Source organism: Phalangium opilio, unplaced genomic scaffold (assembly GCF_054372755.1).
Source record: "Phalangium opilio isolate 3A_F unplaced genomic scaffold, DU_Popi_V2 ptg000042l_1, whole genome shotgun sequence".
NCBI classification, from domain to species: domain Eukaryota; kingdom Metazoa; phylum Arthropoda; class Arachnida; order Opiliones; family Phalangiidae; genus Phalangium; species Phalangium opilio.
In genome coordinates, this window is record NW_028324166.1 from 113,373 (window position 1) to 139,419 (window position 26,047).

The window sequence follows — 26,047 nt, forward strand, 5'->3', positions numbered from 1 at the left end:
GGGTTCATACGCAGGGCCGGAAATAAGCACAGGACAGTGGACATTGTCCAATAAAATTTTAAAATGTCCCATAACTCTTTTTAAAACTAAGGCGGTCACTGGACAGTTTGACCAATAAGTTTTCCGAAGTTTTGATGCCTTGACTATGGAGAAGCGACACTATTTTGGCACACTCCAGCCACAATGTCCTATAAATTTTCCAGTAAAATAGGGGGTCACTGCCACTGGACACATATCCTATAAGAAATTTTTCTTATTTCTGGCCCTGTTCATACGACGCTAGTACTTGGAAGACAGAAATTACTGGACATTAAATACGTCGAAATAGGCCTAAGTCTTTCATAAAAGTTTCGCCAGAACCGAAGACTGAAGTTAATCTACTTTTCCTCGTAGAACCACGCGTTAATTGTTCGAATTTCCCGCTGATAATTTAGGACGTTTTCCATGGAGTAATGTTGTTAGAGTAGGAATGAAAGTTCATCTAAAATTACTTTAATACATCTTCGTATCCTATAATATTGCTCCAATGCTGCCTAGAAAATTTTGGCGGCATTTCCTGGTATCGTCTGCTTCATGTTTTTATTCTTTGGTAAATTGGTTTGGTCGAGCATGTCGTGTCCAAAGAACTTTGGTCGTGTCGTGTCACGTGTGGCGACTGGCGAAACATAACATGTTAATTAAAGTGGCGTGAAATCAAAATTAAACTTAATTTTAACTACGTAAGTACTGGAAAATATAAATTTAAAAGATTCCGGAAGCGTTTATTAATTTAAAATGTCGGAAACAAAGAAAAAGCCGGTTGCTAAACGTAAAATTAGCCAAGGCTTAGGGCCACCAAAATCATGTGTGAGAAATCCAAAATTGAGCAATTCTAGTTTTCTTAACGAATCGACTCGAATTAACTCGGGGTTTTTACGCGAAATGTTGAAACGCGTGGAAGAAGCGCGCGATGGTAAAGCTACGCCGAATAAAGCGCCGCTGAAATGTTTTAAAAACCACGTGTTCTTCTTAAGCGTGACTCGGAAGTGTTTGTCCAATGAGAAAAGGATTAAAGAGGACATTGAGAGGCTGGGGGGACGCTTGGAATCGTTTTTCGGGCAAGAGGTGACCTGCGTCATAACGGACGAACTTGTTTGGCCCGAAATGCCAGATTCGGAGTCCAATAATGGTGGTGGGGGTAAAATGTCAGGGGGGAGTAGCTCCTTGTTAATCAGTGCTAGAAGCAGGAACTTGTCAGCCTTAGCTGCCATCCCGAGTGGCAAGAAGAGCAGCCCCAAGTCGTCAGTCGTTAATGTCTTCAATAAGGCCAAATTGTGGGGACAAGCCATCTGGAAGTTGAATAATTTCCTGGCCTTTCTTAAGATGATTTGCTGCCAAATTAAAAGGTAATTTCACCCACTTTGCTTTATTTCCACTTTGCCGCTAATTCAATAAATATGCTCTAGTCATTTAGCTGCAATTAGTTTCATAAAGTAGTGGTAATTTGCCACATATATGGTGTGCTCATTTAGTACTAATTTGCCATATATGTGGTGTGATCATTTAGCAGTAATTTGCCATATCCATGGTGTGATCATTTAGCAGTAATTTGCCATATATGTGGTGTGATCATTTAGCAGTAATTTGCCACATATATGGTGTGATCATTTAGCAGTAATTTCCCATATAAATGGTGTGATCATTTAGCAGTAATTTGCCATATATGTGGTGTGATCATTTAGCAGTAATTTGTCATATACATGGTGTGATAAGGGGTAATTATCACACCATATGTAAGGTATATATTGTACCTGAACACAGGGCCTGTAGACTGTGTACCCCTCCCTCTAAGCGCGTGCTTTTGTAAGAGGGGGGGTACTTTACACGCGTGGTAGGGGGGGATGACACTGAGCTAAGAAATAGAAGGGTGGTATGACGTTTGCATACCTACAACTGACATTACTCTATAAGGGTTGGCATAAGAAGGGGTAATCTAACTCACCACGAACCCCCCTCCCCCCCAATCCCCTTTCATGATCTTTCCAATGGACCTAGCAGCATTACTTTATACCTAAGTTAACAATGGGGCCAATTCCTGAACTTTTAAAACCAGTTATCACAAATGATAACTATGGTCTAAAGGGTTGTTGTCAACCTCATGCCATCTGACCTTAACAAACATTCCCCCTCCATAGGAAAAGCCTCACACCCAACTTTGGAGGCCTGTACCTCTGTTTCTAGTAGAGATACGGGGATGTCCTTTGAGTATGTTATAGCCCAATTTGTCCCCCATCCAACCATACTAAGAACATAGGGCTACGACCAACAGGGGCCGAGTAATTAAGCAATACGTAAACAATCAAACCCCTCCATAGGAATAGCATTAGACCCAACTTTGCAGGCCCATAACTTTGTTTCTACAAGAGATACGGTGATGTCCTTTGAGTATGTTATAGTCCAATTTGTCCCCCATCCAACCATACTAAAGACTTTGGGCTACGACAAACAGGGGCCGAGATATTAAGCAAAATGTTCGTCAACGTATGGTATCTTCTCACCTTTATTTGCTATGTTACTTATGATTTTAGCACTGAACTTTGTAGGCTCATAACTCTCGTTCTATTAGAGATACGGGGATCTCCTTTGGATATGTTATAGTACTCTTTGCTCCCCATACAAGGATACTTTAAACTTGAGGCTACCTCAATATCGTCGTCAACTTATTTTTTGTCTCACTTATTGTTAGGAGGTTACTTTTGATTTTTGAAAATACACTTTGGAGGCTCGTAACTCTTTTTCTAGTAGAGATACGCGGATGTCCTTTGAGTATGTTATAGCCCAATTTGTCCCCCATCTAACCATACTAAAAACTTTGGGCTACGACAAACTGGGGCCGAGTACTTAAGCAAAACGTAAAGAAACATGCCATCGGAAAAGCATCACACCCAACTTTGGAGGCCCGTACCTCGAGGATACCCTTTGAATATGTTATAGTCCTATTTGTTCCCCATCTAAACATAGTAAAAACGTAGGGCTAACGACAAACAAGGGCCGAGTAATTTAGCTACACTGATTATAAAATAGCCTTTGAAAGATATTAGCTTAGTTTTCTTTTAGCTTAGTTTTCACTGGCTTTAGGAGGACTAATGATGGTATTTGATTCAGCCCTAGTAAGTCGGCGTCCAAAAGCAAAGCAGGGTTTCCATCTCGAGCTGGGACGGTGGGTCGCGGGGTGATGAGTGATAAGACGACGCCCGTCACCTACCTGAAGAAATACTTTGTCAAAGTGGAGTCGGTGAAACGCAACAAGTGTCCCATCTACAAGAACTTGCCCAGTTACCCCAATATCCGAGTCTGCACCCAGACGCGCAACGGAAGTCCCTTCAACGACAAAGAACTCGGCAAAGAGACGCCTGCTGCACTCTCGAGCGCCGCCAAACCCAAGACCACCAAAGAGGGCAAAAATACCACGCTTCTTCACAGTTCCTCGCCTCAAATTGAAAGCATCAAGAACAACAATAAAGGTAAGAAAACCAAAAACCCCATCAGAAGTATATAATTCATCTCTCCTTCGAGAGAAGTGTACCAAGTACAAAGCGGGGCCTGATAATTGTAACGTGATCCTTCCCAACATCATCAGAATTAACTTTTATTATAGCATGGTTACTAAACCGAATCACATACGCGTTAAATAGTTCTCTATTAGCGCTGTTTAACTATTTGCCAAGGCGCATGCGCATGTGGGTTTTTGTTCCCCCTCGTCAAGACAATCAAGGTTTGTGCCCATTTGATAGCTGAGGATTTAGTACAGGGTTGCCACAGTACCTAGAAAAACTGGAAAAGTCAGGGAATTTGAAAAAGGTGTAAAAAGTCAGGGAATTTCCGTTGCATATTGACTTGGGAATGTGTAGTCAGGGGCCCCCTAGGCGGACCACCTCAATCAAATACGGGACAATGATATCCTTCTATAGGCCATGCATTAACCGTTTCTGATAGTTCCTAGTAAAGTTTTATTAATTACTTAATAATAGTTTCAACTAAGTTTGAAAACTGATCAGGGAAATTGGCTTTAGATGGTCAGGGAAATTGTTTTAGATGGTCAAGGAAAACCTGGAAAAGTCAGGGAATTTTGAAATGAAAACATCTGCGGCAACACTGTAGTACCATTTGAATTCACCTTAGCACAGTGCGATAGTTACCCATCTGTATTAAGATGATACATCCTTCTTCTATTGTCCGCTTTTTTTAGTTTTTGGCGCGGCCAAACAAGTAGGAGGTCCGCGAAAAGCGGGGGGCGTGGCCCGTCGTTTCTACTGCCAGTGTTGCAACACCAACTTCAGTTCGTACGAGCGCCACACCAACGGTCCCAGACATCAAGCCTTTATCAGGAAGAAGGAAAACTTGCAATGCATCTACGACGTCATCGAGCAGTTTGGCATCGTCAGCGAATTAGAGCGACACAGCGGCGGCGACCCTCTTAGCTCCCAAAGCGACGAGTCCAGCGCCTCAAACGGGTTCGCCAGCGACGAGAGCTTGACCTCGTTCACCAATGAAATCCGGAGACAAAAACCTTGCAAAGTTTTGTCCTCTTTGGGTTCTGACCAAGTGGGTTCCCCCGTTCGCGTTCAGAATGCTCCCGAAACCCAACTTAAAAACCATTCCTCCAATTCAACACTCGAATTCGAATCAAATCGAAATTTGGACCAAAGTGGCCCAGTACTGAACTACAATGACCTAAAGTCGAATTTGGGTCAAAATTTGACATTTGACGTCGCTAGTGCCTTGAAACGCGAGCCCATTTTAGCCGAATACGTCCAAGAGCAAAATTTAATGGATAAAAAGCCAGGTGCCTTGAAATTTGAATCGGTCCAATTGGATGACCCCAATTTATCCCATGATGTCGGAAGCGCCTCGAACTTTGACTCGAGTCTAACGAAGAACTTGTTAAGCCCCGATTTTCCTCAAAATTGGAGCCAATTTGCCTTGAAGTTTAACTCGAGTTTCGCCCAAAAATCTAATGAAGAAAGCTCAAACTTCGCCCAAAAAACTGTTGAAGAAAGCTCAAACTTCGCCCAAAAAACTGTTGAAGAAAGCTCAAATTTCGCCCAAAAATCTGTTGAAGAAAGCTCCAACTTCGCCCAAAAAACTGTTGAAGAAAGCTCAAATTTCGCCCAAAAATCTGTTGAAGAAAGCTCCAACTTCGCCCTCGACAATGTCGCCCAAAACTTTGAAAACTCAAATTTCGTGCACGAAACCTTTGTCCAAAGTCCAAACGCGAGCGTTTTAGTACAAAACCCAAGTGCCTGGCCAGTAGGCCAAAATTTAAATTCATTTTCAAAGGGTGAAAATGCGGAACCCCTTGAGCCCCAACAATCTCCTCCTCCGGTAGACGAATTCAGTAACATTTTAGATCAATTTTTAAACGCCAACGATTCTGGCGACTGCGCCAAAGTGGAACAAATGCTGGACATTTTGAGGAACAGTACCCGAAACGCCAACAACAATCCCAATTTGTTGGAACAATCGGGGCCTTTACCTAATTTTGTCGCTAATTACTTACCGGAAGGAAATTCCGAGCAAACATTGCCAGCACCTTTCAAATTCGAGGACAATTCCTTTGGCAGTGAAGATTCGAGTGACAGTTTCTCGCGCGCCAACATCTCCAATTTCGTCAATCGCGTTTTGGAAAGCCCCGATTTAATATCAGGACGCGGAAATGAAACAGGAGGGGCAACTCTGAACAAGTTGGGCTCATTTTGAACAGCCTAAACCCCCACCCCCATTTGGTACGTCTATGGATGGACTACGCGTGGTAATCCTGAACAGGTTCACTTCTAATCCAGGGTGACGCGAACCAATTTAAGGTAACTCTGAACAGTCGTCGGAGCTCGAAACGCGGCACTGTGTGTAAGGATTAGGTCGGGTTACTCTGAACAGTCGTTGGAGCTCAAAAGGCGGCGTCATTTTTAAGGATTAGGTGGGGTAACTCTGAACAGCCATCGATAATCGAAACTTACTTTATATTTTTCATCACAGCATCGTGTGTGTGACTAGGGGAGGGGGGGGGGGTAACTCTGAACAAGTAGGGGTAATACTGTACAGCCAATAGATCTTGAAAGCTAATTCACTTCGCCTTACGTTTGTGCCTTGTAAAATCTAGAGGCTTGGACAAAGACTGACCAATATAACTCTCGAGAAATTTTTTAATTCCTAATAATAATAATAATATTATTAATTCTTCTTAATTTTAATTAACTTTTATTTGTAAAGACATTTTAAAACTAGTCGACTTGAAATTACTATAATGTACAAACACACCCAGTTCTGATGACGCGTTTTTATTCAAATACAATCCAAAGTGGAACTTACAAAGTTTATACCAAAAGTTTTTCAAATAAAATTTAAAAAAGAATAAACGTAATTTTGTTAATTAAGGTTTTCGCAATTAATCAAATGGTTCAAACATGTCACGTGACGTATTTGAACCATTCCAAGCGCTCGAATCTTTTAATTAAACTTCTTCAATATTGAACTCTCGCGGATCTTCAGCCTCCAACGTCGTAGAAACTCCGTCGAAGGTCGTGGACTTGGTCTCGTTGGTCTCGACGTTCATTGTCCAGTTGGGGTTGGAATCATGATGATTTTTGGCGTTAAAATTGGTCAAGGAGGCGCTGAGGTCGAGCTGCGCACGCGTCAAACCGGCGGGACGGATCATCCCCAGGTAAGGAATCAAGGTCGTTTCGAGGTCGCGACCCAAACCCAAATGGTGACATTGAAACTGAGCCCGAATTCGACTCAAACGAGAGTTGATTTCTTTGCGATTTAAGTAGAATTTCGCTTTGCGAAAATGGTGCAATGCGCGACTGGACGCTTTTACGTCACCGCCGGGTAAGTTGAACATGAGGGCGCGCGTGACGATGGAGGGGACGTAATCGGTCACCTGATCGCGGACTGACCAATCCGAAAGGAGGGTAGAGTCGATTTGACTGAAAACCTCGGCGCCATTGGCCGCTCTGTCCATCTGGGTGGTGGGGAAAAAGTCCAAGTAATTTTCGTGTAGAAATTGGACGTAACCCTCCGCCGTGATCAAAGTCCGCTCGAAAATAGTTTCGGGGACTTCTTTCAAAGGGACACGCGTCATTTTGGTCAAATGCGTTGGAAGTTTGGGTTCGCGTTGATCGGGTTGCCGTTTGCAATACAAAACTTTGCCCAATGAATGGAACAAAACCAGGGAGGAATTTTTATGGCCGAAACTCTTTATTTTTCCCTTGTTATGAGGTCGCGAACTTTGTTGACCCAAGGTCAGTTGTAGGGCGTTGACGGCGCCGCGAATATCGCCCTGACAAGATTCGGCCAATTTATTCGCGTCTGGTTTGTAGCTTTGAACGTTTTGTTTGGGGAAAAGCGCGTTTAAAATGGTCAAGAGCGTTCGCGAGATGGACAGCGAAGTGACCGGGTTGAAGTTGATGACCGTCGCCCCCAATTCTTCTTGAATGTCTTTGGGGAAGAGAGTTAGTTCCGAGTTGTGGTGCTGACCCGAATTGCCAGAGTCCGATATAATAAATATTACGGGACATAGAGATGTTTGACGGAATTTTCTCAAAGACGAGTGCAAATTTGACGCGTCTTTGTAGAAAATGTTCGGGATTTCTTCTACAAGTAGAATTCGCTTCCTGAAAAGATCATTTTCAAGGACAGTGCCAAATTTCCATTCACAACAATATTGTTACAAATCTCCCCGACTCATTCTTGCAAATGTCCCCGACTTATTCTTGCAAATGCCCCAGACCTATTGTTGCAAATGTCCCAGACCTATTGTTGCAAATGTCCCAGACCTATTGTTGCAAATGTCCCAGACCTATTGTTGCAAATGTCCCAGACCTATTGTTGCAAATGTCCCCGACTCATTCTTGCAAATGTCCCCGACTTATTGTTGCAAATGTCCCAGACCTATTGTTGCAAATGTCCCAGACCTATTGTTGCAAATGTCCCCGACTCATTCTTGCAAATGTCCCCGACTTATTCTTGCAAATGTCCCAGACCTATTGTTGCAAATGTCCCAGACCTATTGTTGCAAATGTCCCAGACCTATTGTTGCAAATGTCCCCGACTCATTCTTGCAAATGTCCCCGACTTATTCTTGCAAATGTCCCAGACCTATTGTTGCAAATGTCCCCGACTCATTCTTGCAAATGTCCCCGACTTATTGTTGCAAATGTCCCAGACCGATTGGACCTATTGTTGCAAATGTCCCAGACCTATTGGACCTATTGTTGCAAATGTCCCAGACCTATTGGACCTATTGCTGCAAATGTCCCAGACCTATTGTTGCGAATGTCCCAGACTTATTGGACCTATTGTTGCGAATGTCCCAGACTTATTGGACCTATTGTTGCAAATGTCCCAGACTTATTGGACCTATTGGTTGCCAATGTCCCAGACTTATTGGACCTATTGGTTGCCAATGTCCCCCGACCGACCTATTGTTGCAAATGTCCCCCAACCGACCTATTGGTTGCAAATATCCCCCAACCGACCTATTGGTTGCCAATGTCCCCCGACCGACCTATTGGTTGCCAATGTCCCCCGACCGACCTATTGGTTGCAAATGTCCCCCGACCGACCTATTGGTTGCAAATGTCCCCCGACCGACCTATTGGTTGCAAATGTCCCCCGACCGACCTATTGTTGCAAATGTCCCCCGACCTATTGGTTGCCACTGTCCCCCGACCTATTGGTTGCCAATGTCCCCCGACCGACCTATTGGTTGCCAATGTCCCCCGACCGACCTATTGGTTGCCAATGTCCCCCGACCGACCTATTGGTTGCCAATGTCCCCCGACCGACCTATTGGTTGCCAATGTCCCCCGACCGACCTATTGGTTGCCAATGTCCCCCGACCGACCTATTGGTTGCCAATGTCCCCCGACCGACCTATTGGTTGCAAATGTCCCCCGACCTATTGGTTGCAAATGCCCCCCGACCTATTGGTTGCAAATGCCCCCCGACCTATTGGTTGCAAATGCCCCCCGACCTATTGGTTGCAAATGCCCCCCGACCTATTGGTTGCAAATGCCCCCCGACCTATTGGTTGCAAATGCCCCCCGACCTATTGGTTGCAAATGTCCCCCGACCTATTGGTTGCAAATGCCCCCCGACCTACTGTTGCCAATGTCCCCCGACCTATTGGTTGCAAATTCCCCCGACCTATTTGTTGCAAATGTCCCCCGACCGACCTATTGGTTGCAAATGTCCCCCGACCTATTGGTTGCAAATGCCCCCCGACCGACCTATTGTTGCAAATGTCCCCCGACCTATTGGTTGCCACTGTCCCCCGACCTATTGGTTGCCAATGTCCCCCGACCGACCTATTGGTTGCCAATGTCCCCCGACCGACCTATTGGTTGCCAATGTCCCCCGACCGACCTATTGGTTGCCAATGTCCCCCGACCGACCTATTGGCTGCCAATGTCCCCCGACCGACCTATTGGTTGCCAATGTCCCCCGACCGACCTATTGGTTGCAAATGTCCCCCGACCTATTGGTTGCAAATGTCCCCCGACCTATTGGTTGCAAATTCCCCCCGACCTATTGGTTGCAAATGCCCCCCGACCTATTGGTTGCAAATGCCCCCCGACCTATTGGTTGCAAATGCCCCCCGACCTATTGGTTGCAAATGCCCCCCGACCTATTGGTTGCAAATGTCCCCCGACCTATTGGTTGCAAATGCCCCCCGACCTATTGGTTGCAAATGCCCCCCGACCTACTGTTGCCAATGTCCCCCGACCTACTGTTGCCAATGTCCCCCGACCTATTGGTTGCAAATGTCCCCCGACCGACCTATTGGTTGCAAATGTCCCCCGACCGACCTATTGGTTGCAAATGTCCCCCGACCGACCTATTGTTCCAAATGTCCCCCGACCTATTGGTTGCCACTGTCCCCCGACCTATTGGTTGCCAATGTCCCCCGACCGACCTATTGGTTGCCAATGTCCCCCGACCGACCTATTGGTTGCCAATGTCCCCCGACCGACCTATTGGTTGCCAATGTCCCCCGACCGACCTATTGGTTGCCAATGTCCCCCGACCGACCTATTGGTTGCCAATGTCCCCCGACCGACCTATTGGTTGCAAATGTCCCCCGACCTATTGGTTGCAAATGTCCCCCGACCTATTGGTTGCAAATGTCCCCCGACCTATTGGTTGCAAATGCCCCCCGACCTATTGGTTGCAAATGCCCCCCGACCTATTGGTTGCAAATGCCCCCCGACCTATTGGTTGCAAATGCCCCCCGACCTATTGGTTGCAAATGCCCCCCGACCTATTGGTTGCAAATGTCCCCCGACCTATTGGTTGCAAATGCCCCCCGACCTACTGTTGCCAATGTCCCCCGACCTATTGGTTGCAAATTCCCCCGACCTATTTGTTGCAAATGTCCCCCGACCGACCTATTGGTTGCAAATGTCCCCCGACCGACCTATTGGTTGCAAATGTCCCCCGACCTATTGGTTGCAAATGCCCCCCGACCGACCTATTGTTGCAATGTCCCCCGAAATATTCTTGCAGACACTTACCCAGATGCTTTTTGGCCATTGAGATTGTCATCCTTGAGAAGATTAGTGTATCTGCTGGCTCGAAACAGATAATTGTTGAAGGCAGTTGTCTGATTGGTTAATTCTGGTCCGTCAACTTTCCATTCGTCGGCTAGTTTCGTGGGGTCTTCCCATTCGCGAATCTCGAAGCCGTGTTCCCTGGACAGAACTTTGAGGGTGGCTGTTTTTCCAGCTCCGCTCGGTCCCGTTAAAATCAAGATTGCCGAACTCTTACCACCACCTCTACTATTATTGAATTTGCTTAAAAGCCACGTTTCAATTTGCTCCACTTTTTTGTTATTAACGGCCAGTTCTTTTTTAGTTTTCGGTTCGAATCGTTCCAGCCAAGAAATGTCCTCCGATATTTTAGTTCTGACACTTTTAGTGGTCATTGGTCGCAACTTCCAGGAGCTTTCTTCAGCGGGACGTTTACGACTTTTTTCGTTAACGGCGCTTTCTATTATCATGACGTCATCGTCGAATGAAGGTGCCACCCATTTTTTCTTCGTACCCGATGCCATTGTTAAATAAATCAGTTTGATTTCATTAGACCACAAGAAAATGTCAAAATGAACGTCAAGTGACAGAGAGCAAGGCTTAGCCGGAAGCGTAATTAGTAGCAGACGATAAGCTCTCTACCCATCGGTCTGGGCACAGCCCACTCCATCACGCTTTGGAAATTGATGCTTCCACAACATGTTTATTCATTGATTTAACTAGTTTTTGAATTCAAGAAGTGGGGTTACTGATTCTCGGGATCAAATTATTAATTTCAAATCAATAATTAAGAGCGGAAATAATGTGATAGATGCAGCTTTAATAGGGGGTATCGATCTCCTAATTTTGAGAGTGTTACTTATTTGCAGCCCCTTTTTTAAGTCGAGTATCATATTATGGTCTGCTTAGTTTTCTGCAGGTAATTTTGAAAAGTTTACTGACACGAGACGCGGTAAAATAGGTTATCGTTCGAGCTGTACACGTGAAACGGGGACATGGAATTATGTCATGTGGCGTCTCGGCAGTTCCTGTTACTTAATTGAATTTTTAAAATGCGAGTATAGTAGGATTCCCTCATTTTAATTTGAAGTTTTAACATTACATTATTAACTCAAAGGTAAGAAATATTTAATTAACTTGTTAATATGGTCAAGTTGGAGTGTTTCCATTACAAATATGCCGCTCTTTCGACCTAAACTTTAAGCCTATGTTTTCACGTTACTGGATAGGCAACTCCCTATCTCCGACGGCATCTCTCTAAAATCTCTAGATTTAAATCCTGAACATGGATGTTTCTTTCGTCCCTTGTAAGCACGCACATAGCTTCGTTACATAGAGACCTCCGCGTCATGACAACCGAAGCTAGAATGCGGAATAAGCTGCCGTCGGAGATAGGGAGTTGCCTATCCTATAGCGTGAAAACAAATTTCCTCCCGCGCATGCCCTTGCCTTAATACTCTCCCCCCCCCCGGTCACCTACGTAATACAGGGTTCATACAAACCTGGAAAAATCAGGGAAATAGTTGACAAAAACCTTGCAAAAAATTCAGGGAAATTTTCGTCAAACAGGGGCCGAGTAATTAAGCAAAATATTCACAAACATACCATAACTCTGTTTCTATTAGAGATACGGGGATGTCCTTTGAGTATGTAATAGTCACATTTGCCCCCCCCCCACTCTTTCGTTAACATTTGTCCCATAGAATACTCCATATATACGGGAAAAACCTGGGAAACTCAGGGAAGTATATGGGGAAAAACCTCATGGAAATCTCAGGGAAATTTGTTGTTTTCCAAGAGTTGTATTAACCCTGATAATAACATAAGTTCATGAGATATGTTCCATAAGTTTGACACTGGTTACTGAGAGCTTGTCATAGACGCCTGGTGAGGCGCTGCTGTCAAAGGCTTAGTAATGTAGCCTAAATAATTTGTAGATGCGTCTAAAATTTACCATGGTGCTTTATGACGAGGCCTACTGCAAGGATGGCAATAAAACTTTATTGAAACTGTTATCGCGAGCGGGGCTGACAAATACTCAGTTGCAACCATTGAACGAGAAGTCCTTTGGTAAACGCGTCAATTTCCAAGAGTCGGTTCGAAGGGTGTTCGTGGAAGGCGATTTCAAAGTGACGGGGGCGCTCCATCGCGTCGAGAGTCATCAGGCCTACGAGGCCTTTATTCGCGCATGGACCCAAACCTTGAAATCAGTCAAACCTTACATGGGACATCAGGAATTGGCCGAAGCCAAGTCCGAGTCCAGTCCCTGGATTTTGTTAAAGAGTGACAAGGCCTTCGCCTATCGCCTCGATTCCAGCCACGAAAGAATCCCTATCTCATTGTACGTCCGCGTTAACCAATCGTTACTCCGCTTGCTACATCCTGAACCAAAATTTGTTGGCCCATCCCTTTTTTCAGCTTAAAATTTGGCTCCTTGTTGAATTGGTCTCATTTCGCGTGTCACGCTCATTTTCAAACGGCGGCCAATGAGGGGGACGGGGATAGTTGTCACGTGTCATCGCTGGAAGCCTCGTTTTTCCACGACACCAAACAAGGGGAGATCATCGTGGATGAACAGTACGCTCTGCGATATAAGTACTCGGGCGTCAGAGAAGTGGTGGTCGAAGCGCAACCGGAGGGATCGGGGGCCGGACTGACCATCTATTTGGTACTGGTCAATCCTCCCTCCGTCGTCGAGTGCCAAGAGATGACCTCCGTCAAAACGCGCGATCTGAATCCTCTGACTTATAAGGCGCCCCTCTTCTACGGACAGTAAGTACTTTGGTCATCACCCCCAGGATCGCCGTCAGAGATAATGAACCCAACACGACCTACTTAACCCGACCCGACTCGTCATCTCTTTTCAGAACCGTTCTGACGGTGCCTGGTCTTCACGAGGACGTTTTGGGGCGTTCGAACTGTCTGGCCATTGGCGTCCCCGACGTGTACACGGCGCGCAACGTCATCTCGCGTCTGCACTTTCGCTCGGGTAAACGCGGCATCGCCTACGCCGTCATGGACACGCGCCACGTCGCCGCCCCCAAAGGATTCCCCGATCTGGACATTGGTCATTTCGACTGCACTTACGCTTTGACGGCTTTGGTCAGGCGGCGCTTCGCCCTCCAGTTGCAAAACGCCCAGGACGAGATGAAGGACTTGTTGCGCGACTTGCGTAATTGCGCCGGCAAGAGTCCGTTCTGTTTGTACTCGGCCTTGGAGGAAGTCCTGCAGTTGATGGACGAAGGCGTCATCCTGGATTACGGACAAGTCATTCTGGATCTGTTCCACAGTTACTACGTAAACGTCGAGAAACTGGAAAAGGACCACGAGGCCTTGCCCCGAAACACGAAGAAAGTTTGGCGAGTGGTGGTGACCCCGACGCGTCTGATGCTGTACCCGGCCGAGGAGATCTTCGGGAACCGCGTCATCCGGCAATTTTCGTGTTCGCACGCCTTAAGGGTCTCCTTCCGCGACGACTCGTTCCAGCGGTTGAGTCGCGTGGCCAACTACTGCAGCGACGAGTACATCAACGCCGTCATCTTAAACCAAATGGAGGAAGGATTGACCATCGGACACCGCCATTACGAGTTCTTGGGCTGGTCCAATTCGCAACTCCGGGACCACGGAGTGTACATGTACGCTAAGGACGAGCTGGGCAATACGGCCGCTTCCATTCGCAAGTGGATGGGAGACTTCAGTTCCATTAAGAACGTTCCGAAGTTCATGGCCAGGATGGGACAGTGTTTCTCTCACACGGAACCCACCGTCGCCGTGGCCCTCAATTCCTCCAGGGTGGCCACCGTCCCCGACGTCGAGGGAGGTCGTAACCCGGCCAATGGGAAACCCTACTGCTTCTCCGATGGAGTTGGACGCGTATCCCTCGATCTCATGAAACAGGTTAGTAGTAGATGGTCACTTGACCCTCTTTGACCTTCTTCTAAGCCTTCCCCTACCGTAACTCTAACTTAAGGGCCCAGGGAGATCAGATTGCCCTGGGTGTGGTAACGTTAGGCGCTTCTCTCTTTGTCATTCTTAACTTAGGCGGCGGAAGTCGTTGGTTACAATTACGTCCCGAGCGCGATCCAGTTCCGTTTGGCGGGTTACAAAGGGATGTTAACTTTGGATCCAACTCTGAAAGAATACGACATCGTTTTCCGACAAAGCCAACTCAAATTCCCTTGTGACGTCAGCGACAAACTCGAAGTTGTCAGCAAAAGTACCGCCAGTGAGTGATCCGTTTAAAAATAGATGACGTGTACGCGGTTGCCAAGGGGCAAGGCTAAGCCCAGGTGCGTCATTGGCTCTTTTCAGCGGCTCTGCAATTAAACAAGCAGTTGATTACGATCCTGGATCAGAAAGGGGTTCCGGCGGCCGTCTTCCTCGATCTGCAACAAGAAATGCTTCGCGAGTTGACCGAGATGTTGTTCGTCAACGATAAAGCGGCCAAGTACTTGTCGACGCACAGCGCCATGCCCGGGATCGATTACAAGGCCTTGGCCAGCGCCGGATTTGGCCTGAACAACGAAGCCTTCTTTAGGAATATCTTATTGGCGCAACATAGAGTCGCTCTCGGTAAGGACCGCCTAAGCCTGGGTCAAGCGGTCAAGCCTAAGGTCAAGACATTTCTAATTGATTAGACGGTATCAAGGAGAAAGCTCGACTGGACCTTGACCCCTCTCTGGCCAGGAACATGTTTGGCATCATGGACGAGACGGGGATTCTGGAATACGGTCAAGTTTTTGTCCAGTTCACGACGGACATCAGTGAAAACGCGGACAGAAGCCACAAAACCGTTCACGTTGGTAAGTTGAGGAACAAAGTTCTCTTTTCACTTGGGTCGATGGTTCGTTTTCCTTTACGCGAGTGTTGATGTCCAGGTAAGGTGATGGTGACCAAGAACCCTTGCCTGCAACTGGGCGACGTTCGTATTTTCGAGGCCATCGACGTTCCCGAACTGAGTCATATCGTCGACTGTATCGTCTTCCCCAGTCGAGGCCCCAGACCACATCCTTCCGAAATGGCCGGTAAGTTTAAACAATAACAAGATTCGGGTATTGACAAGGCTTAGTCAGTGCTACGTCATAACCGATTTGACAAGTTTATTGTAGGCTACGCTTCAGATTAGTTTCGTCTTGGTTTCGGATTAGGTTCGTTTTGGTTTCGGATTAGTTTCGTTTTGGTTTCGGATTAGGTTCGTTTTGGTTTCGGATTAGTTTCGTTTTGGTTTCGGATTAGGTTCGTCTTGGTTTCGGATTAGGTTCGGCTTAGTTTCGGATTAGGTTCGGCTTAGTTTCGGATTAGGTTCGGCTTAGTTTCGGATTAGGTTCGGCTTAGTTTCGGATTAGGTTCGGCTTAGTTTCGGATTAGGTTCGCTTTAGTTTCGGATTAGGTTCGCTTTAGTTTCGGATTAGGTTCGGCTTAGTTTCGGATTAGGTTCGGCTTAGTTTTGGGATTAGTTTCGGATTAGGTACGTCTTAGTTTCGGATTAGATACGTCTTAGTTTCGGACAAGGTTCAATTTGGGGCTTAAGGGTCTTGACCAGCTAATCCACTTTATTCTCGATGTCTGTTCCGAGGCTTAACGCGCTATTTTTAACTAATGAATCCGCGTCGAAATGTTGCGTCGTCTGCTTTAGAATCGAATACATTGAATTGTTTCTCACGGCATGTTAAGCCTCGGCTGACGCAACGGGAATAAGGCGGGTGGGTGGGTGGGTGTGTTAATGATCAGTTTGGGTTTGGCTTGATTAGGATCTGACTTGGACGGTGACGAATACGCGGTCATTTGGAAAGAGGAACTATTTTTCGAGGGCGGAAACGACGAGGCTTCCATTTTCCCGATTCCCAAACAGGAAGTGATCGAGGGCGAGATTCGGGTGCGCGATATGCTCCTCTTCCTGAAGAAGTACATCATGAACGACCGATTGGGCGTCATCGCCAACGCGCACTTGGCCCGAGCCGACGACCCCGAGATTGGTTTGCGGCACCCCATCTGCTGGAGTATCGCCCGCAAGTTCAGTATCGCGGTGGACTTTGCCAAGAACGGGCAGGAGGTCAAGCTGGCGCCCGAGGAACGGCCCGAAAAGTATCCGGACTTTATGGAGAAGGGCAGTCACGCCAACACCTACAAGTCCAAGAGGGTTCTCGGACGTTTGTACCGCATTTGCAAAGAGTACGAAGAGGAGAACCGCATCTCCACCGAGACCAGATTCAAGATTGAAATTGATCACGATTTAGTCCTGCCCGGATTTGAGAAGTACGCGCCCAAGGCCCAAGCTGCTTGTCAAAAGTACAGGTTGTAATGTTTTCTTGTTTACTAAACTGTGTTACTGTGTCGTTATCATTAGTTTAACGTACTATTAGTTAACGTTGTTTAGAAATTACTACTACGGATGTAAACATGAATAACTACGTTTTATTTCGTCACTGTCCCGGTTCTCTCTGCGTCTCGCTAGAGAGTAGCCTACATATATATATTGCTGAGGGGTATCACTAGCGACATCTGGTATATCTTATCGTTACATCTTTCCCCTCAGATAATCATTTAACCTAGGATTATTTTTTTTTTTTTTACATTTATCAAATGCCAGTTTAGATTTAAGTTACACAACCTTTGCTATATTATTAAATTTTGGTTTAGAACACGTTTTGGTTTAGAACACGTTAAATTATTTATCTTTAGTTTTAATACTTTTGTACTATATTGTTACTCCAGTGGATAGACAGTTAAATTGAATTGAAAGTTAAAGGTTCAGTCTTTTCGGTGGTCTGACTTGTCTGGTAGACCGCCTAATACTCTTTGACCCTGGCGTTAGGGTGTCATGTGTCCGTGAAGTGTCGCCGTTCGTTCTTCCGACTTGTGCGTCTTCCAGTGGCGATGATTGTACCGTTACGTTAGCTTGGGGTGTAGCATCCGGAACTACCGGTGTCGGAGTTTCTTGATAACGTATAGGAACTTCTTGAGATCTTGTAGGAGTTGTTTGAACTGGTGTAGGTGCAACTCTGACTGGCGACTTCGGGGTTGCTATCATCTGTGGTCTCAGTGGTGTTTGGCTAACCCGTTTTGGAGATGGTTGCTCGATAACGTGTCGTAGCTGCCTTCTGTTTCGACGAAGCGTAGTACCGTCTTCCATTTCGACGATATAGGACCTTGGCGCGGTTTCCTTGACTACCACCGCAGCCCTATTCCAAACGCCTTGCTGATTGCGAATGCGAACCGCCATCCCTTTCTTCAGCTTAGAGTGTTCTTTGCCTTTTATGGCTTGAGTCTGTTTCCTTATCGCGATTCCTGTAGCGTGAGGTTTGTACTCAGGTAGCCGCGTTCGCAACGATCGACCCATCAACAACTCGGCAGGCGAGTGTCCATGTTCCTGGGGGGTTGTTCGAAAACTTAACAGAGCCAGGTCGTAGTCTTGACCGGAATCCAGGGACTTTTGTAACAATCGCTTCGCGATCTGCACACCCTTTTCGGCCAAGCCGTTGGACTGGGGGTACTTCGGACTCGACGTGGTATGTCTGAAACCATACGTTCTTGAAAACTCTGCGAACTCTGAAGACCCGTAGGGAACGTTGTCGGACAATACCTCCAATGGAATGCCGTGTCTTCCAAAAATCTTCTTCATGGTCTTGATCACAGCAGGAGCGCTCAGGGATTTAAGGTCTTCTACCTCCAAGTAGTTGGAGTAGGCATCGATGACCACAAGATAATCCTTATTGTTACAATGGAATATATCTGTTCCCACCCGTTCCCATGGATTGGCTGGGGTGGGGCGCATTAGTAACGGCTCTTGCGTCTGTGTATATTGAAACTTGTTGCAGGTGGGGCAACTCTTGCAAGCATTTTCAATATCCCTGTTTAAATTTGGCCAATACAGCGCCTGTCGTGCGCGACGTCTGCATTTTTCGATCCCCATGTGTCCATCATGTATGAGTTCCAGAATACGCCCTCGTAGCGATTTGGGTATGACAATTCTTGTACCTTTCAGCACTATGCCATTGGCTTCTGTTAGTTCGGATCTCATTGGAGCGTACGTTGACGTTAGTCTGTCCGTATCTACCCATCCGTTTCGAATTTGTTCCTTGACCCTATGCAAAACTGGATCAAGTCGAGTTGCTTCTTGTATTTCCTGAAGCATATTCTCGCTGACTGGCAGTGATCGCACGATTGAGTTGATATGTACTTGCAACTCTTCATTTGTTTCCTCGCATAGCTCATGGTCCTCCTTAGTGATAGGTAAACTGGCTCTAGATAATGCGTCGGCCACTACCAAGTCCTTTCCCGGCTTGTACACCATGGTATATTGGTACCTGGCTAACTTGAGAAACAGTCTTTGTAGTCGAGGTGGGACTTCCGCCAAAACTCGTTTACCCATTGTTATCAGTGGTTTATGATCTGTTTCTAAAACAAAGGTTTTGCCGTACACGTATGTGTGAAATTTTTGACAGGCATAAACAAGACCAAGGCACTCTTTCTCAATCTGCGCATAACGCGTCTCGGCATCTGTGAGGGCTCGAGAAGCGTATGCAACCGGTTTCCAATGTCCCTCCTTGTTTTGCTGCAGTAGTACAGATCCCAAGCCACTGTTCGATGCATCCGTAGACAGTTTCGTAGGGAGACTTGGGTCGTAGAAGGTCAAAACGGGACTACTTGTTAGTGTATCCTTGATATACTGCCATTCCTTGTCGTGCTGAGGCAGCTTCTGTGGATCAGTGTCGTCCTTGAGCAGCGTGCGTAGATACCTTGTGTTTGATGAGAGGTTTGGGATATACTTTCCCACGAAGTTGACGAGACCTAAAGCTCTTTGAACTTCAGCCTTTGTTTGTGGTGTCGGCATGTGCATCACAGCCGCTACTTTGCTGGGGTCTGGCCTCATTCCTTCCTTTGAGATAATCTCCCCCATATATCGTAATTCCGTAGCACGGAAAACGCATTTAGCCGGATTTAAGGTTGCATTTGCTTGTTCCAGCCGCTTGAGCGCTGCACGTAACTGCTTGTCATGATCCTCCAATGTTAAACCCCAGACCAAAACATCGTCATGGATTGGGCGAGCTCTCTTGACACTATCAAAAATTTGACTAAATACTTTGTAAAATATTTCCGGTGCGGACGATATTCCAAATGGTAATCGTCGGAAACAGTATCGACCGTAAGGCGTGTTAAATGTTGTTAACAACTGGCTGTCGTCGTCCAACGGAATTTGGTAAAATCCCGATGCCGCATCGAGCTTTGAAAAATAGCCAGCACCTGCCAATTCGGCTTGAATTTCCTCCTTTGTCGGGATTTGATAATGTTCTCGCCTGATGTTTTGATTCAGTACTTGTGGGTCAAGACACAGTCTAAGTTGAGGGTCTTGCCGCCTTGCCTGACCATTGTCTGTTGTTTTGTCTGTCTTTTCAACTATGACTAGGGGACTAACCCAACTAGTAGGTTCATCTACTTTCCTGATAATGCCCAGGTTTTCCAAACGCTGTAGCTCCTGTTTAAGGCCTTCCTTCAGAGCAAACGGTACTCTTCGTGGTGGTACCACTACTGGTACAGCGTTGGCTTCGAGTTTTATGTTGCATGACGTGGCTAAACAACCAATTCCTGAAAAGACCTTAGGGAATTCCTCTAGTATTGTCTTTCTGAAATCTTCCTGTTCGTCTTCTAACGTAACCGCTGCAGTACTGACTCGATTCACCAAACCCAACTCTTCCGAAGTTCTTAGCCCTAAGAGTGGTACTAAGTGTGCGTCGACTAAGACAAAACTCGTTTTGATGGTAAAGTCTTTGTACTTGACATTTGCCTCAAACGATCCTAATGAGTTGATTTGGGATCCTCCATACGCAGTTAAATTTGCCTTCCGTGCAACTAGCTCTGGCTTTGGTTTCAGTTGATTGAACAGGTTGACTGGCAGTAAGTTCGTTTGCGCACCCGTATCGATTTTGAATGTGACCGGGAGATTTTGCAGTGACATTTCCTCCATCCAGTCGCGTGACCTTGAAATCTTGGTAACGGTCTCTTGTTCTTCGACTGCCGTACCGATAATAAAGTCGTTTTCTTCATCGTCCCTTACGTCATGTATCTTTCCTTTACTGTTGCTTTTGCAGGCTTTAGCAAAATGATTCCTCCCGTGGCAAAGTAGGCATTCCTGGTTATACGCAGGACACTTGCGTCGCTCGTGACTTCCCAAACAACGAAAGCAATTCTTTATGAAGCCCTTACCCTGTGGTTTGGCAGGGGGACACGCTGTGGTATTTTTCCCTTGATTAGGGGCCTTCCTAGTGTCAAATTGGCTTCGTTTCCCTTGTTTCTTTGCCGTAGTTTTGTGAACAAAATCAATTTGCTGGTTGTCTGCCGATGATGATTCTTGTTCCTGGAAGGATTTCATTTGCTTCTGAAGTGTTTCCGCTGCTTGGCATATCGCCATGGCTTTCTTATACGTTAAATCGGTCTCTGCCAATAACTGTTTACGCACCCTGACATCTCTTATGCCCGCAAGAATTTGATCTCGTATGATTGAGTCCTCTTGTGCTTGATAATTGCATGACTGTGCTAATAGCCGTAATGCAACGACATATTGTTCTATCGACTCGTGTTCCATTTGTAAACGACATCGAAAGACGTAGCGATCATGGGCTTCATTGCCTTTTGGCGTGCAATAATCTTTAAACAGCGCGACAACATTGTCATAAGTTCTATCCGTTGGTGCAGCGAATGTGAAAGTGTTATACACATCGATAGCTTCCTGACCCGCGATAGTTAAAAATAGGGAAAGTTTTTGCTTATCTGATCTTGCTGCTGCTGGTTCTGTTGCCATTTCGTACAGTTCAAAACGTTGCAGAAAAACTTTCCATGCGTGTTGTGCATTTCCAGACCGCAAACGAAGTTCCGGGGGTGACTTCACGTGTTCCGCCATGTTGTTTTTTAGTTTTAGTTTGGTTTTGCTATTACGCACCTTGACCGAGGCTTACTACTCTCGTTCTCCTCGAAAAAAAAACGTGATGTCAAAATTCTGGCACCATGTAATGTTTTCTTGTTTACTAAACTGTGTTACTGTGTCGTTATCATTAGTTTAACGTACTATTAGTTAACGTTGTTTAGAAATTACTACTACGGATGTAAACATGAATAACTACGTTTTATTTCGTCACTGTCCCGGTTCTCTCTGCGTCTCGCTAGAGAGTAGCCTACATATATATATTGCTGAGGGGTATCACTAGCGACATCTGGTATATCTTATCGTTACACAGGTAAGCCACGTGTTTTACATTGGCAAGGCTTAACGCTTTTTCGACAAGGCTTAGCTTAGTTTGATTAGTTTCCTAATGGTTTTTGGCAAGGATTAGTATCTTCTTACTGCCAAGTCTTAATTGGCAAGGCTTACGACTTTCAAGGATGTTATGTTTTTGACAAGGCTTAGCTTAGTTTGACTTGTTTCCTAATGGTTTTTGGCAAAGGCTTAGTGTCTTCTTACTGCCAAGTCTTAATTGGCAAGGCTTACAACTTTCAAGGATGTGATGTTTCTGACAAGGCTTAGCTTTATTGAAGTCTCTAGTTGTTGCCAAGGCTGATAGTTTCCCCGGATTGTTTTTGGCAAGGCTTAGTGTCTTCTTACTGCCAAGTCTTAATTGGCAAGGCTTACGACTTTCAAGGAGGTGATGTTTTTGACAAGGCTTAGCTTTATTGAGGTCTCTAGTTATTGCCAAGGCTGAAAGACAGTTTCCCCGATTGTTTTTGGCAAGGCTTAGTGTCTTCTTACTGCCAAGTCTTAATAGGCAAGGCTTACGACTTTCAAGGAGGGGATGTTTTTGACAAGGCTTAGTTTTATTTAGGTCTCCCTAGTTTTTGCCAAGGCTCATAGTTTCCCCGATTGTTTTTGGAAAGGCTTAGCGTTTTCTTGGCGGAGTCTGTCTAAGGGCCGAGTCTTAATTGGCCATGATCTCTTAGACGCGTTTTAGGTTCGCTTTTGAGCCATTACGGCATCGAAAGCGACTACGAAGCTTGCGGTAAAGCTCTGACGAAGACGCACTGCCGTCTAGAGCGTCAAGAACGTCTGGACATTGAGGAAGTGTTGACCAAGAACATCCAGCACATGTGGAAAGTCTTTGAAAACGAGTTCGCCGAGGAATTCCAAACAATATCGGCGAATGACGAGCGAGCCAACAAGACCGAGTACTCCGAGGAGGAGTTGATGAAAGCTTCGGCCTATTACGTCATCGCCTACAAGAACCCCAAGAAGTACTTCCTGAGTTTCCCGTGGATCGTCTGGAAACGTCTTTTGGCCATCAAGAAGACGCGAGCCACGCGCATCGTCCACAATCCCTACATCGCCCGCATTGACCAGGAACTGGACGCCTGGCTGGTCAACAACGAGCTCGAACCCCTAAGCGATGTCCTCAAGACCTTGTGCCGGACTAACCTCAAGAAGTCCGTCAAGCCTCTCAGCTTCGTCGATACTTACCAACTCGAGGTGGCCCTACAGGTTAGTCCATAGAAAACCTTCAATTGGGACATTAGGGTTAAGAATAGGCCATAAAATGTCAGGGTCGTTTAAAAATAGGCCAAAAAGGGTCAGGGTCGTTTAAGAATAGGCCAATAAAGGTCAGGGTCGTTTAAGAATAGGCCAATAAAGGTCAGGGTCTTTTAAAAAGAGGCCCAAAAAATGTCAGGGTCGTTTAAAAATAGGTCAAAAAGGGTCAGGGTCGTTTAAAAAATAGGCCAATAAAAGGTCAGGGTCGTTTAAAAATTAGGCCAATAAAAGGTCAGGGTCGTTTAAAAATTAGGCCATAAAAGGTCAGGGTCGTTTAAAAATTAGGCCAATAAAAGGTCAGGGTCGTTTAAAAATTAGGCCAAGAAAAGGTCAGGGTCGTTTAAAAATAGGCCAATAAAGGTCAGGGTCGTTTAAAAATAGGCCAATAAAAGGTCAGGGTCGTTTAAAAATTAGGCCAATAAACGGTCAGGGTCGTTTAAAAATTAGGCCAATAAAAGGTCAGGGTCGTTTAAAAATAGGCCAATAAAAGGGTCAGGGTCGTTTAAAAATAGGCCAAAAAAGGTCAGGGTCGTTTAAAAATAGGCCAAAAGGGTCAGGGTCGTTTAAAAATAGGCCAATAAAGGTCAGGGTCGTTTAAAAATAGGCCAAAAAGGTCAGGGTCGTTTAAAAATAGGCCAAAAGGGGTCAGGGTCGTTTAAAAATAGGTCAGCGAATTGAAAGCCTAGCTTTAAAAGTCGTCTAGGCAATTGGATGATTAGGTAATGACGTGAACGTGTATACTAGATTCTGTTGCGTTGGGGAATTTACTCGTCGGTGATTGGGGCGGACGAGAAGGACCCGGACGTGGGGGTGCTTAAGAATGAAGCGAGTTATTTGCAGCGCGACGTGAGGCCGGCTTTGGAAGGCGAGGGGAAGAGCGTGCCGCGTTTCTACTTCGCCCGGGTCTTCTTCATGAGCGTCAAGAACTACAAACGCACTCCCAGAGTCATGGAACTCGTCTTGGACTTCTTCTGCCTCTGCATCTCCCTCAGATTCGTCACCAACACCAACAACGGACAAAGTCACAATCATCTCAAGGTAACCAGCTCCATCCCTCTTTTTTATGCCCCCGTTTGACTCTGCCCATTGCTTCAATCGTTTTGATTGGCCAATAGTTCTATGAAATGTGACGTAGCGTGGAAATAGGGGGGATTGGAACGGGGGTTAAAATGGTTAAGCGGGATGTAACTAATAGATGGTCTCAGCACCCTCGGGCCTTGGTCAGTAGAGCCAAAGCACTTTTAATTAAACAACGGGGCATTGGCTACTTAAAATGGTCAAACCTTGGACACAGGGTCAGTAAAAACGTCTTTGGATTCGCGTGTTGCGTCTAATGGCAACAAGCCGCTTCTTTTGACCCCTTGACCTTTGACCTCGTGGTCCCTTATTCAAGACGGTGTCTTTGCGCTTGTTATTCCTCCGTTAGAAGCACAAGTACTTGGGTAAAAAGGCCATGTCGACTTACCACAGTCTGGCGGTGGGGAGCGGCTTTGGGTGTCTGGGTTTGCGCGGGGGGGAAGCCCCCTATGACGTCATCGAGGAGACGGAGATGGACCCCGTCCGAGTGCAGGCGCTCCTGGTCAAAGACCTGAGCGCCGACCATTACGCCCCCTTGCAATCGTACCTGAAGAAGGAGTCCGGGGTCAGTTCGGTCAGCGTCCGACCCCTGAAACAACATCTGCTGATCAGCGCCAAAGGAACCAAACTCTCGCACCAGTTGCTCAAGAAAACTCTTTACAAAATGAGCACCAAGTGAACTGACCCGGCTGCGCCCCTTGGGGGGGGGGGGCTTGTTTTAGTTTTATTGTTTTTAGTCTTTATTTATTATTTTAATTGACATTAGCTAAGTACGGTTAAAACGTTTACCGCCATTCCACTTGAACTTTTAAAAATGTCCCAATCATTGTCTTTGTCGCGGTTGGACTTTGAAAGTGGTTGACCGTTGTCTTACCTTGACAACCTTGACCTCTCAAACATCGCGCCGCAGTTGGACTTTACAATGGTGTTATAGGTTTTAATGTGCTTACCTCTTGGTGCCTTCGCCCTTGGACTTTAAAAGTGTTTGACCGTTGTCTTACCTTGGCCTCTATAACATCGCGGCGGTTGGACTTTAAAAATGTTTGACCGTTGTCCTTGACCTTTATAATATCGCGGCGGTTGGACTTTAAAAATGTTTGACCGTTGTCCTTGACCTTTATAATATCGCGGCGGTTGGACTTTAAAAATGCTTGACCGTTGTCCTTGACCTCTACAATATGGCGGCGCAGTTGGACTTTAAATGTTGTTATGGGTTTTAATTAGTACCTGATTGTGAGTGCCTTAGCAGTTGGACTTTGAAAAGCTGTCGTCATTATTGTCGCGTTAGCATTTAATTGTCGCGGCCTCTGTACCATGGCAGCGGCGGCGATTGGACTTTAAAATTTAGTACTTGTGAAAGGCGCGATGTTTTTGCAATTTGGTGAACTTTACATCGGTGTTTTAACATATTTTTGCCAACGTATTTAAAAAGAGGCAGTCGAAAGTTAATTATTTTATTTATTTTTAAAGAAATGAATTTGAAGCCAAACATTTTATTTGTACTTTGTTCGCGACACGTTTCCTTATTCGTGTCATTTATTATTTTGTTGTCGACAAAAATTGATTTTAAATATTAAACGATTCGATTATTAATCGCCTTCAAACGATCTCGTGTTCACTCGATCGCTCGCTCACTCGAGACTTTCCAATTTACTCGTCAATATTTTGTTACAAAGAAATATTCAAATCGATTGGTCCATCAAGCGTAAGTATCTTTTCCTTAATTGCAATTTAGTTTAACAAAGAAACACCAACAATTAATTAAATTATAAAACTCCGATCAATTCACCAGGAAAATTAAAAACTAACCATTTTTATTAACGCCATTAAATTAAAATTAAAGTGTTCATTTTCTAAGTGAAGTAATTAACGCTCCAATTATCGGATTAGA

The 26,047-nt window shown here is 45.7% G+C and overlaps 3 protein-coding genes across 3 annotated transcripts; 2 read left to right on the forward strand and 1 right to left on the reverse strand.

Annotated features, from left to right (window-relative positions):
• Positions 1 to 607: 607 nt before the first annotated feature.
• LOC149677986 (uncharacterized) lies at positions 608 to 6,409 on the forward strand. The gene is made up of 3 exons (XM_089835995.1): positions 608 to 1,385; positions 3,145 to 3,503; positions 4,229 to 6,409. The coding sequence occupies exons 1-3, from the start codon at positions 775 to 777 to the stop codon at positions 5,737 to 5,739; spliced, it is 2,481 nt and encodes an 826-aa protein (XP_089692121.1). The 5' UTR covers positions 608 to 774; the 3' UTR covers positions 5,740 to 6,409.
• Positions 6,302 to 11,210, reverse strand: Rad17 (Rad17 checkpoint clamp loader component). The gene is made up of 2 exons (XM_089835997.1): positions 10,554 to 11,210; positions 6,302 to 7,652 (listed from the first exon to the last, which is right to left on the reverse strand). The coding sequence occupies exons 1-2, from the start codon at positions 11,090 to 11,092 to the stop codon at positions 6,491 to 6,493; spliced, it is 1,701 nt and encodes a 566-aa protein (XP_089692123.1). The 5' UTR covers positions 11,093 to 11,210; the 3' UTR covers positions 6,302 to 6,490.
• Positions 11,206 to 25,760, forward strand: LOC149677988 (uncharacterized). Its single transcript, XM_089835993.1, has 12 exons — positions 11,206 to 11,685; positions 12,506 to 12,909; positions 12,987 to 13,340; positions 13,436 to 14,465; positions 14,610 to 14,793; positions 14,880 to 15,140; positions 15,206 to 15,370; positions 15,446 to 15,592; positions 16,319 to 16,862; positions 22,497 to 23,031; positions 23,824 to 24,117; positions 24,506 to 25,760. The coding sequence occupies exons 2-12, from the start codon at positions 12,506 to 12,508 to the stop codon at positions 24,833 to 24,835; spliced, it is 4,248 nt and encodes a 1,415-aa protein (XP_089692119.1). The 5' UTR covers positions 11,206 to 11,685; the 3' UTR covers positions 24,836 to 25,760.
• Positions 25,761 to 26,047: the final 287 nt, after the last annotated feature.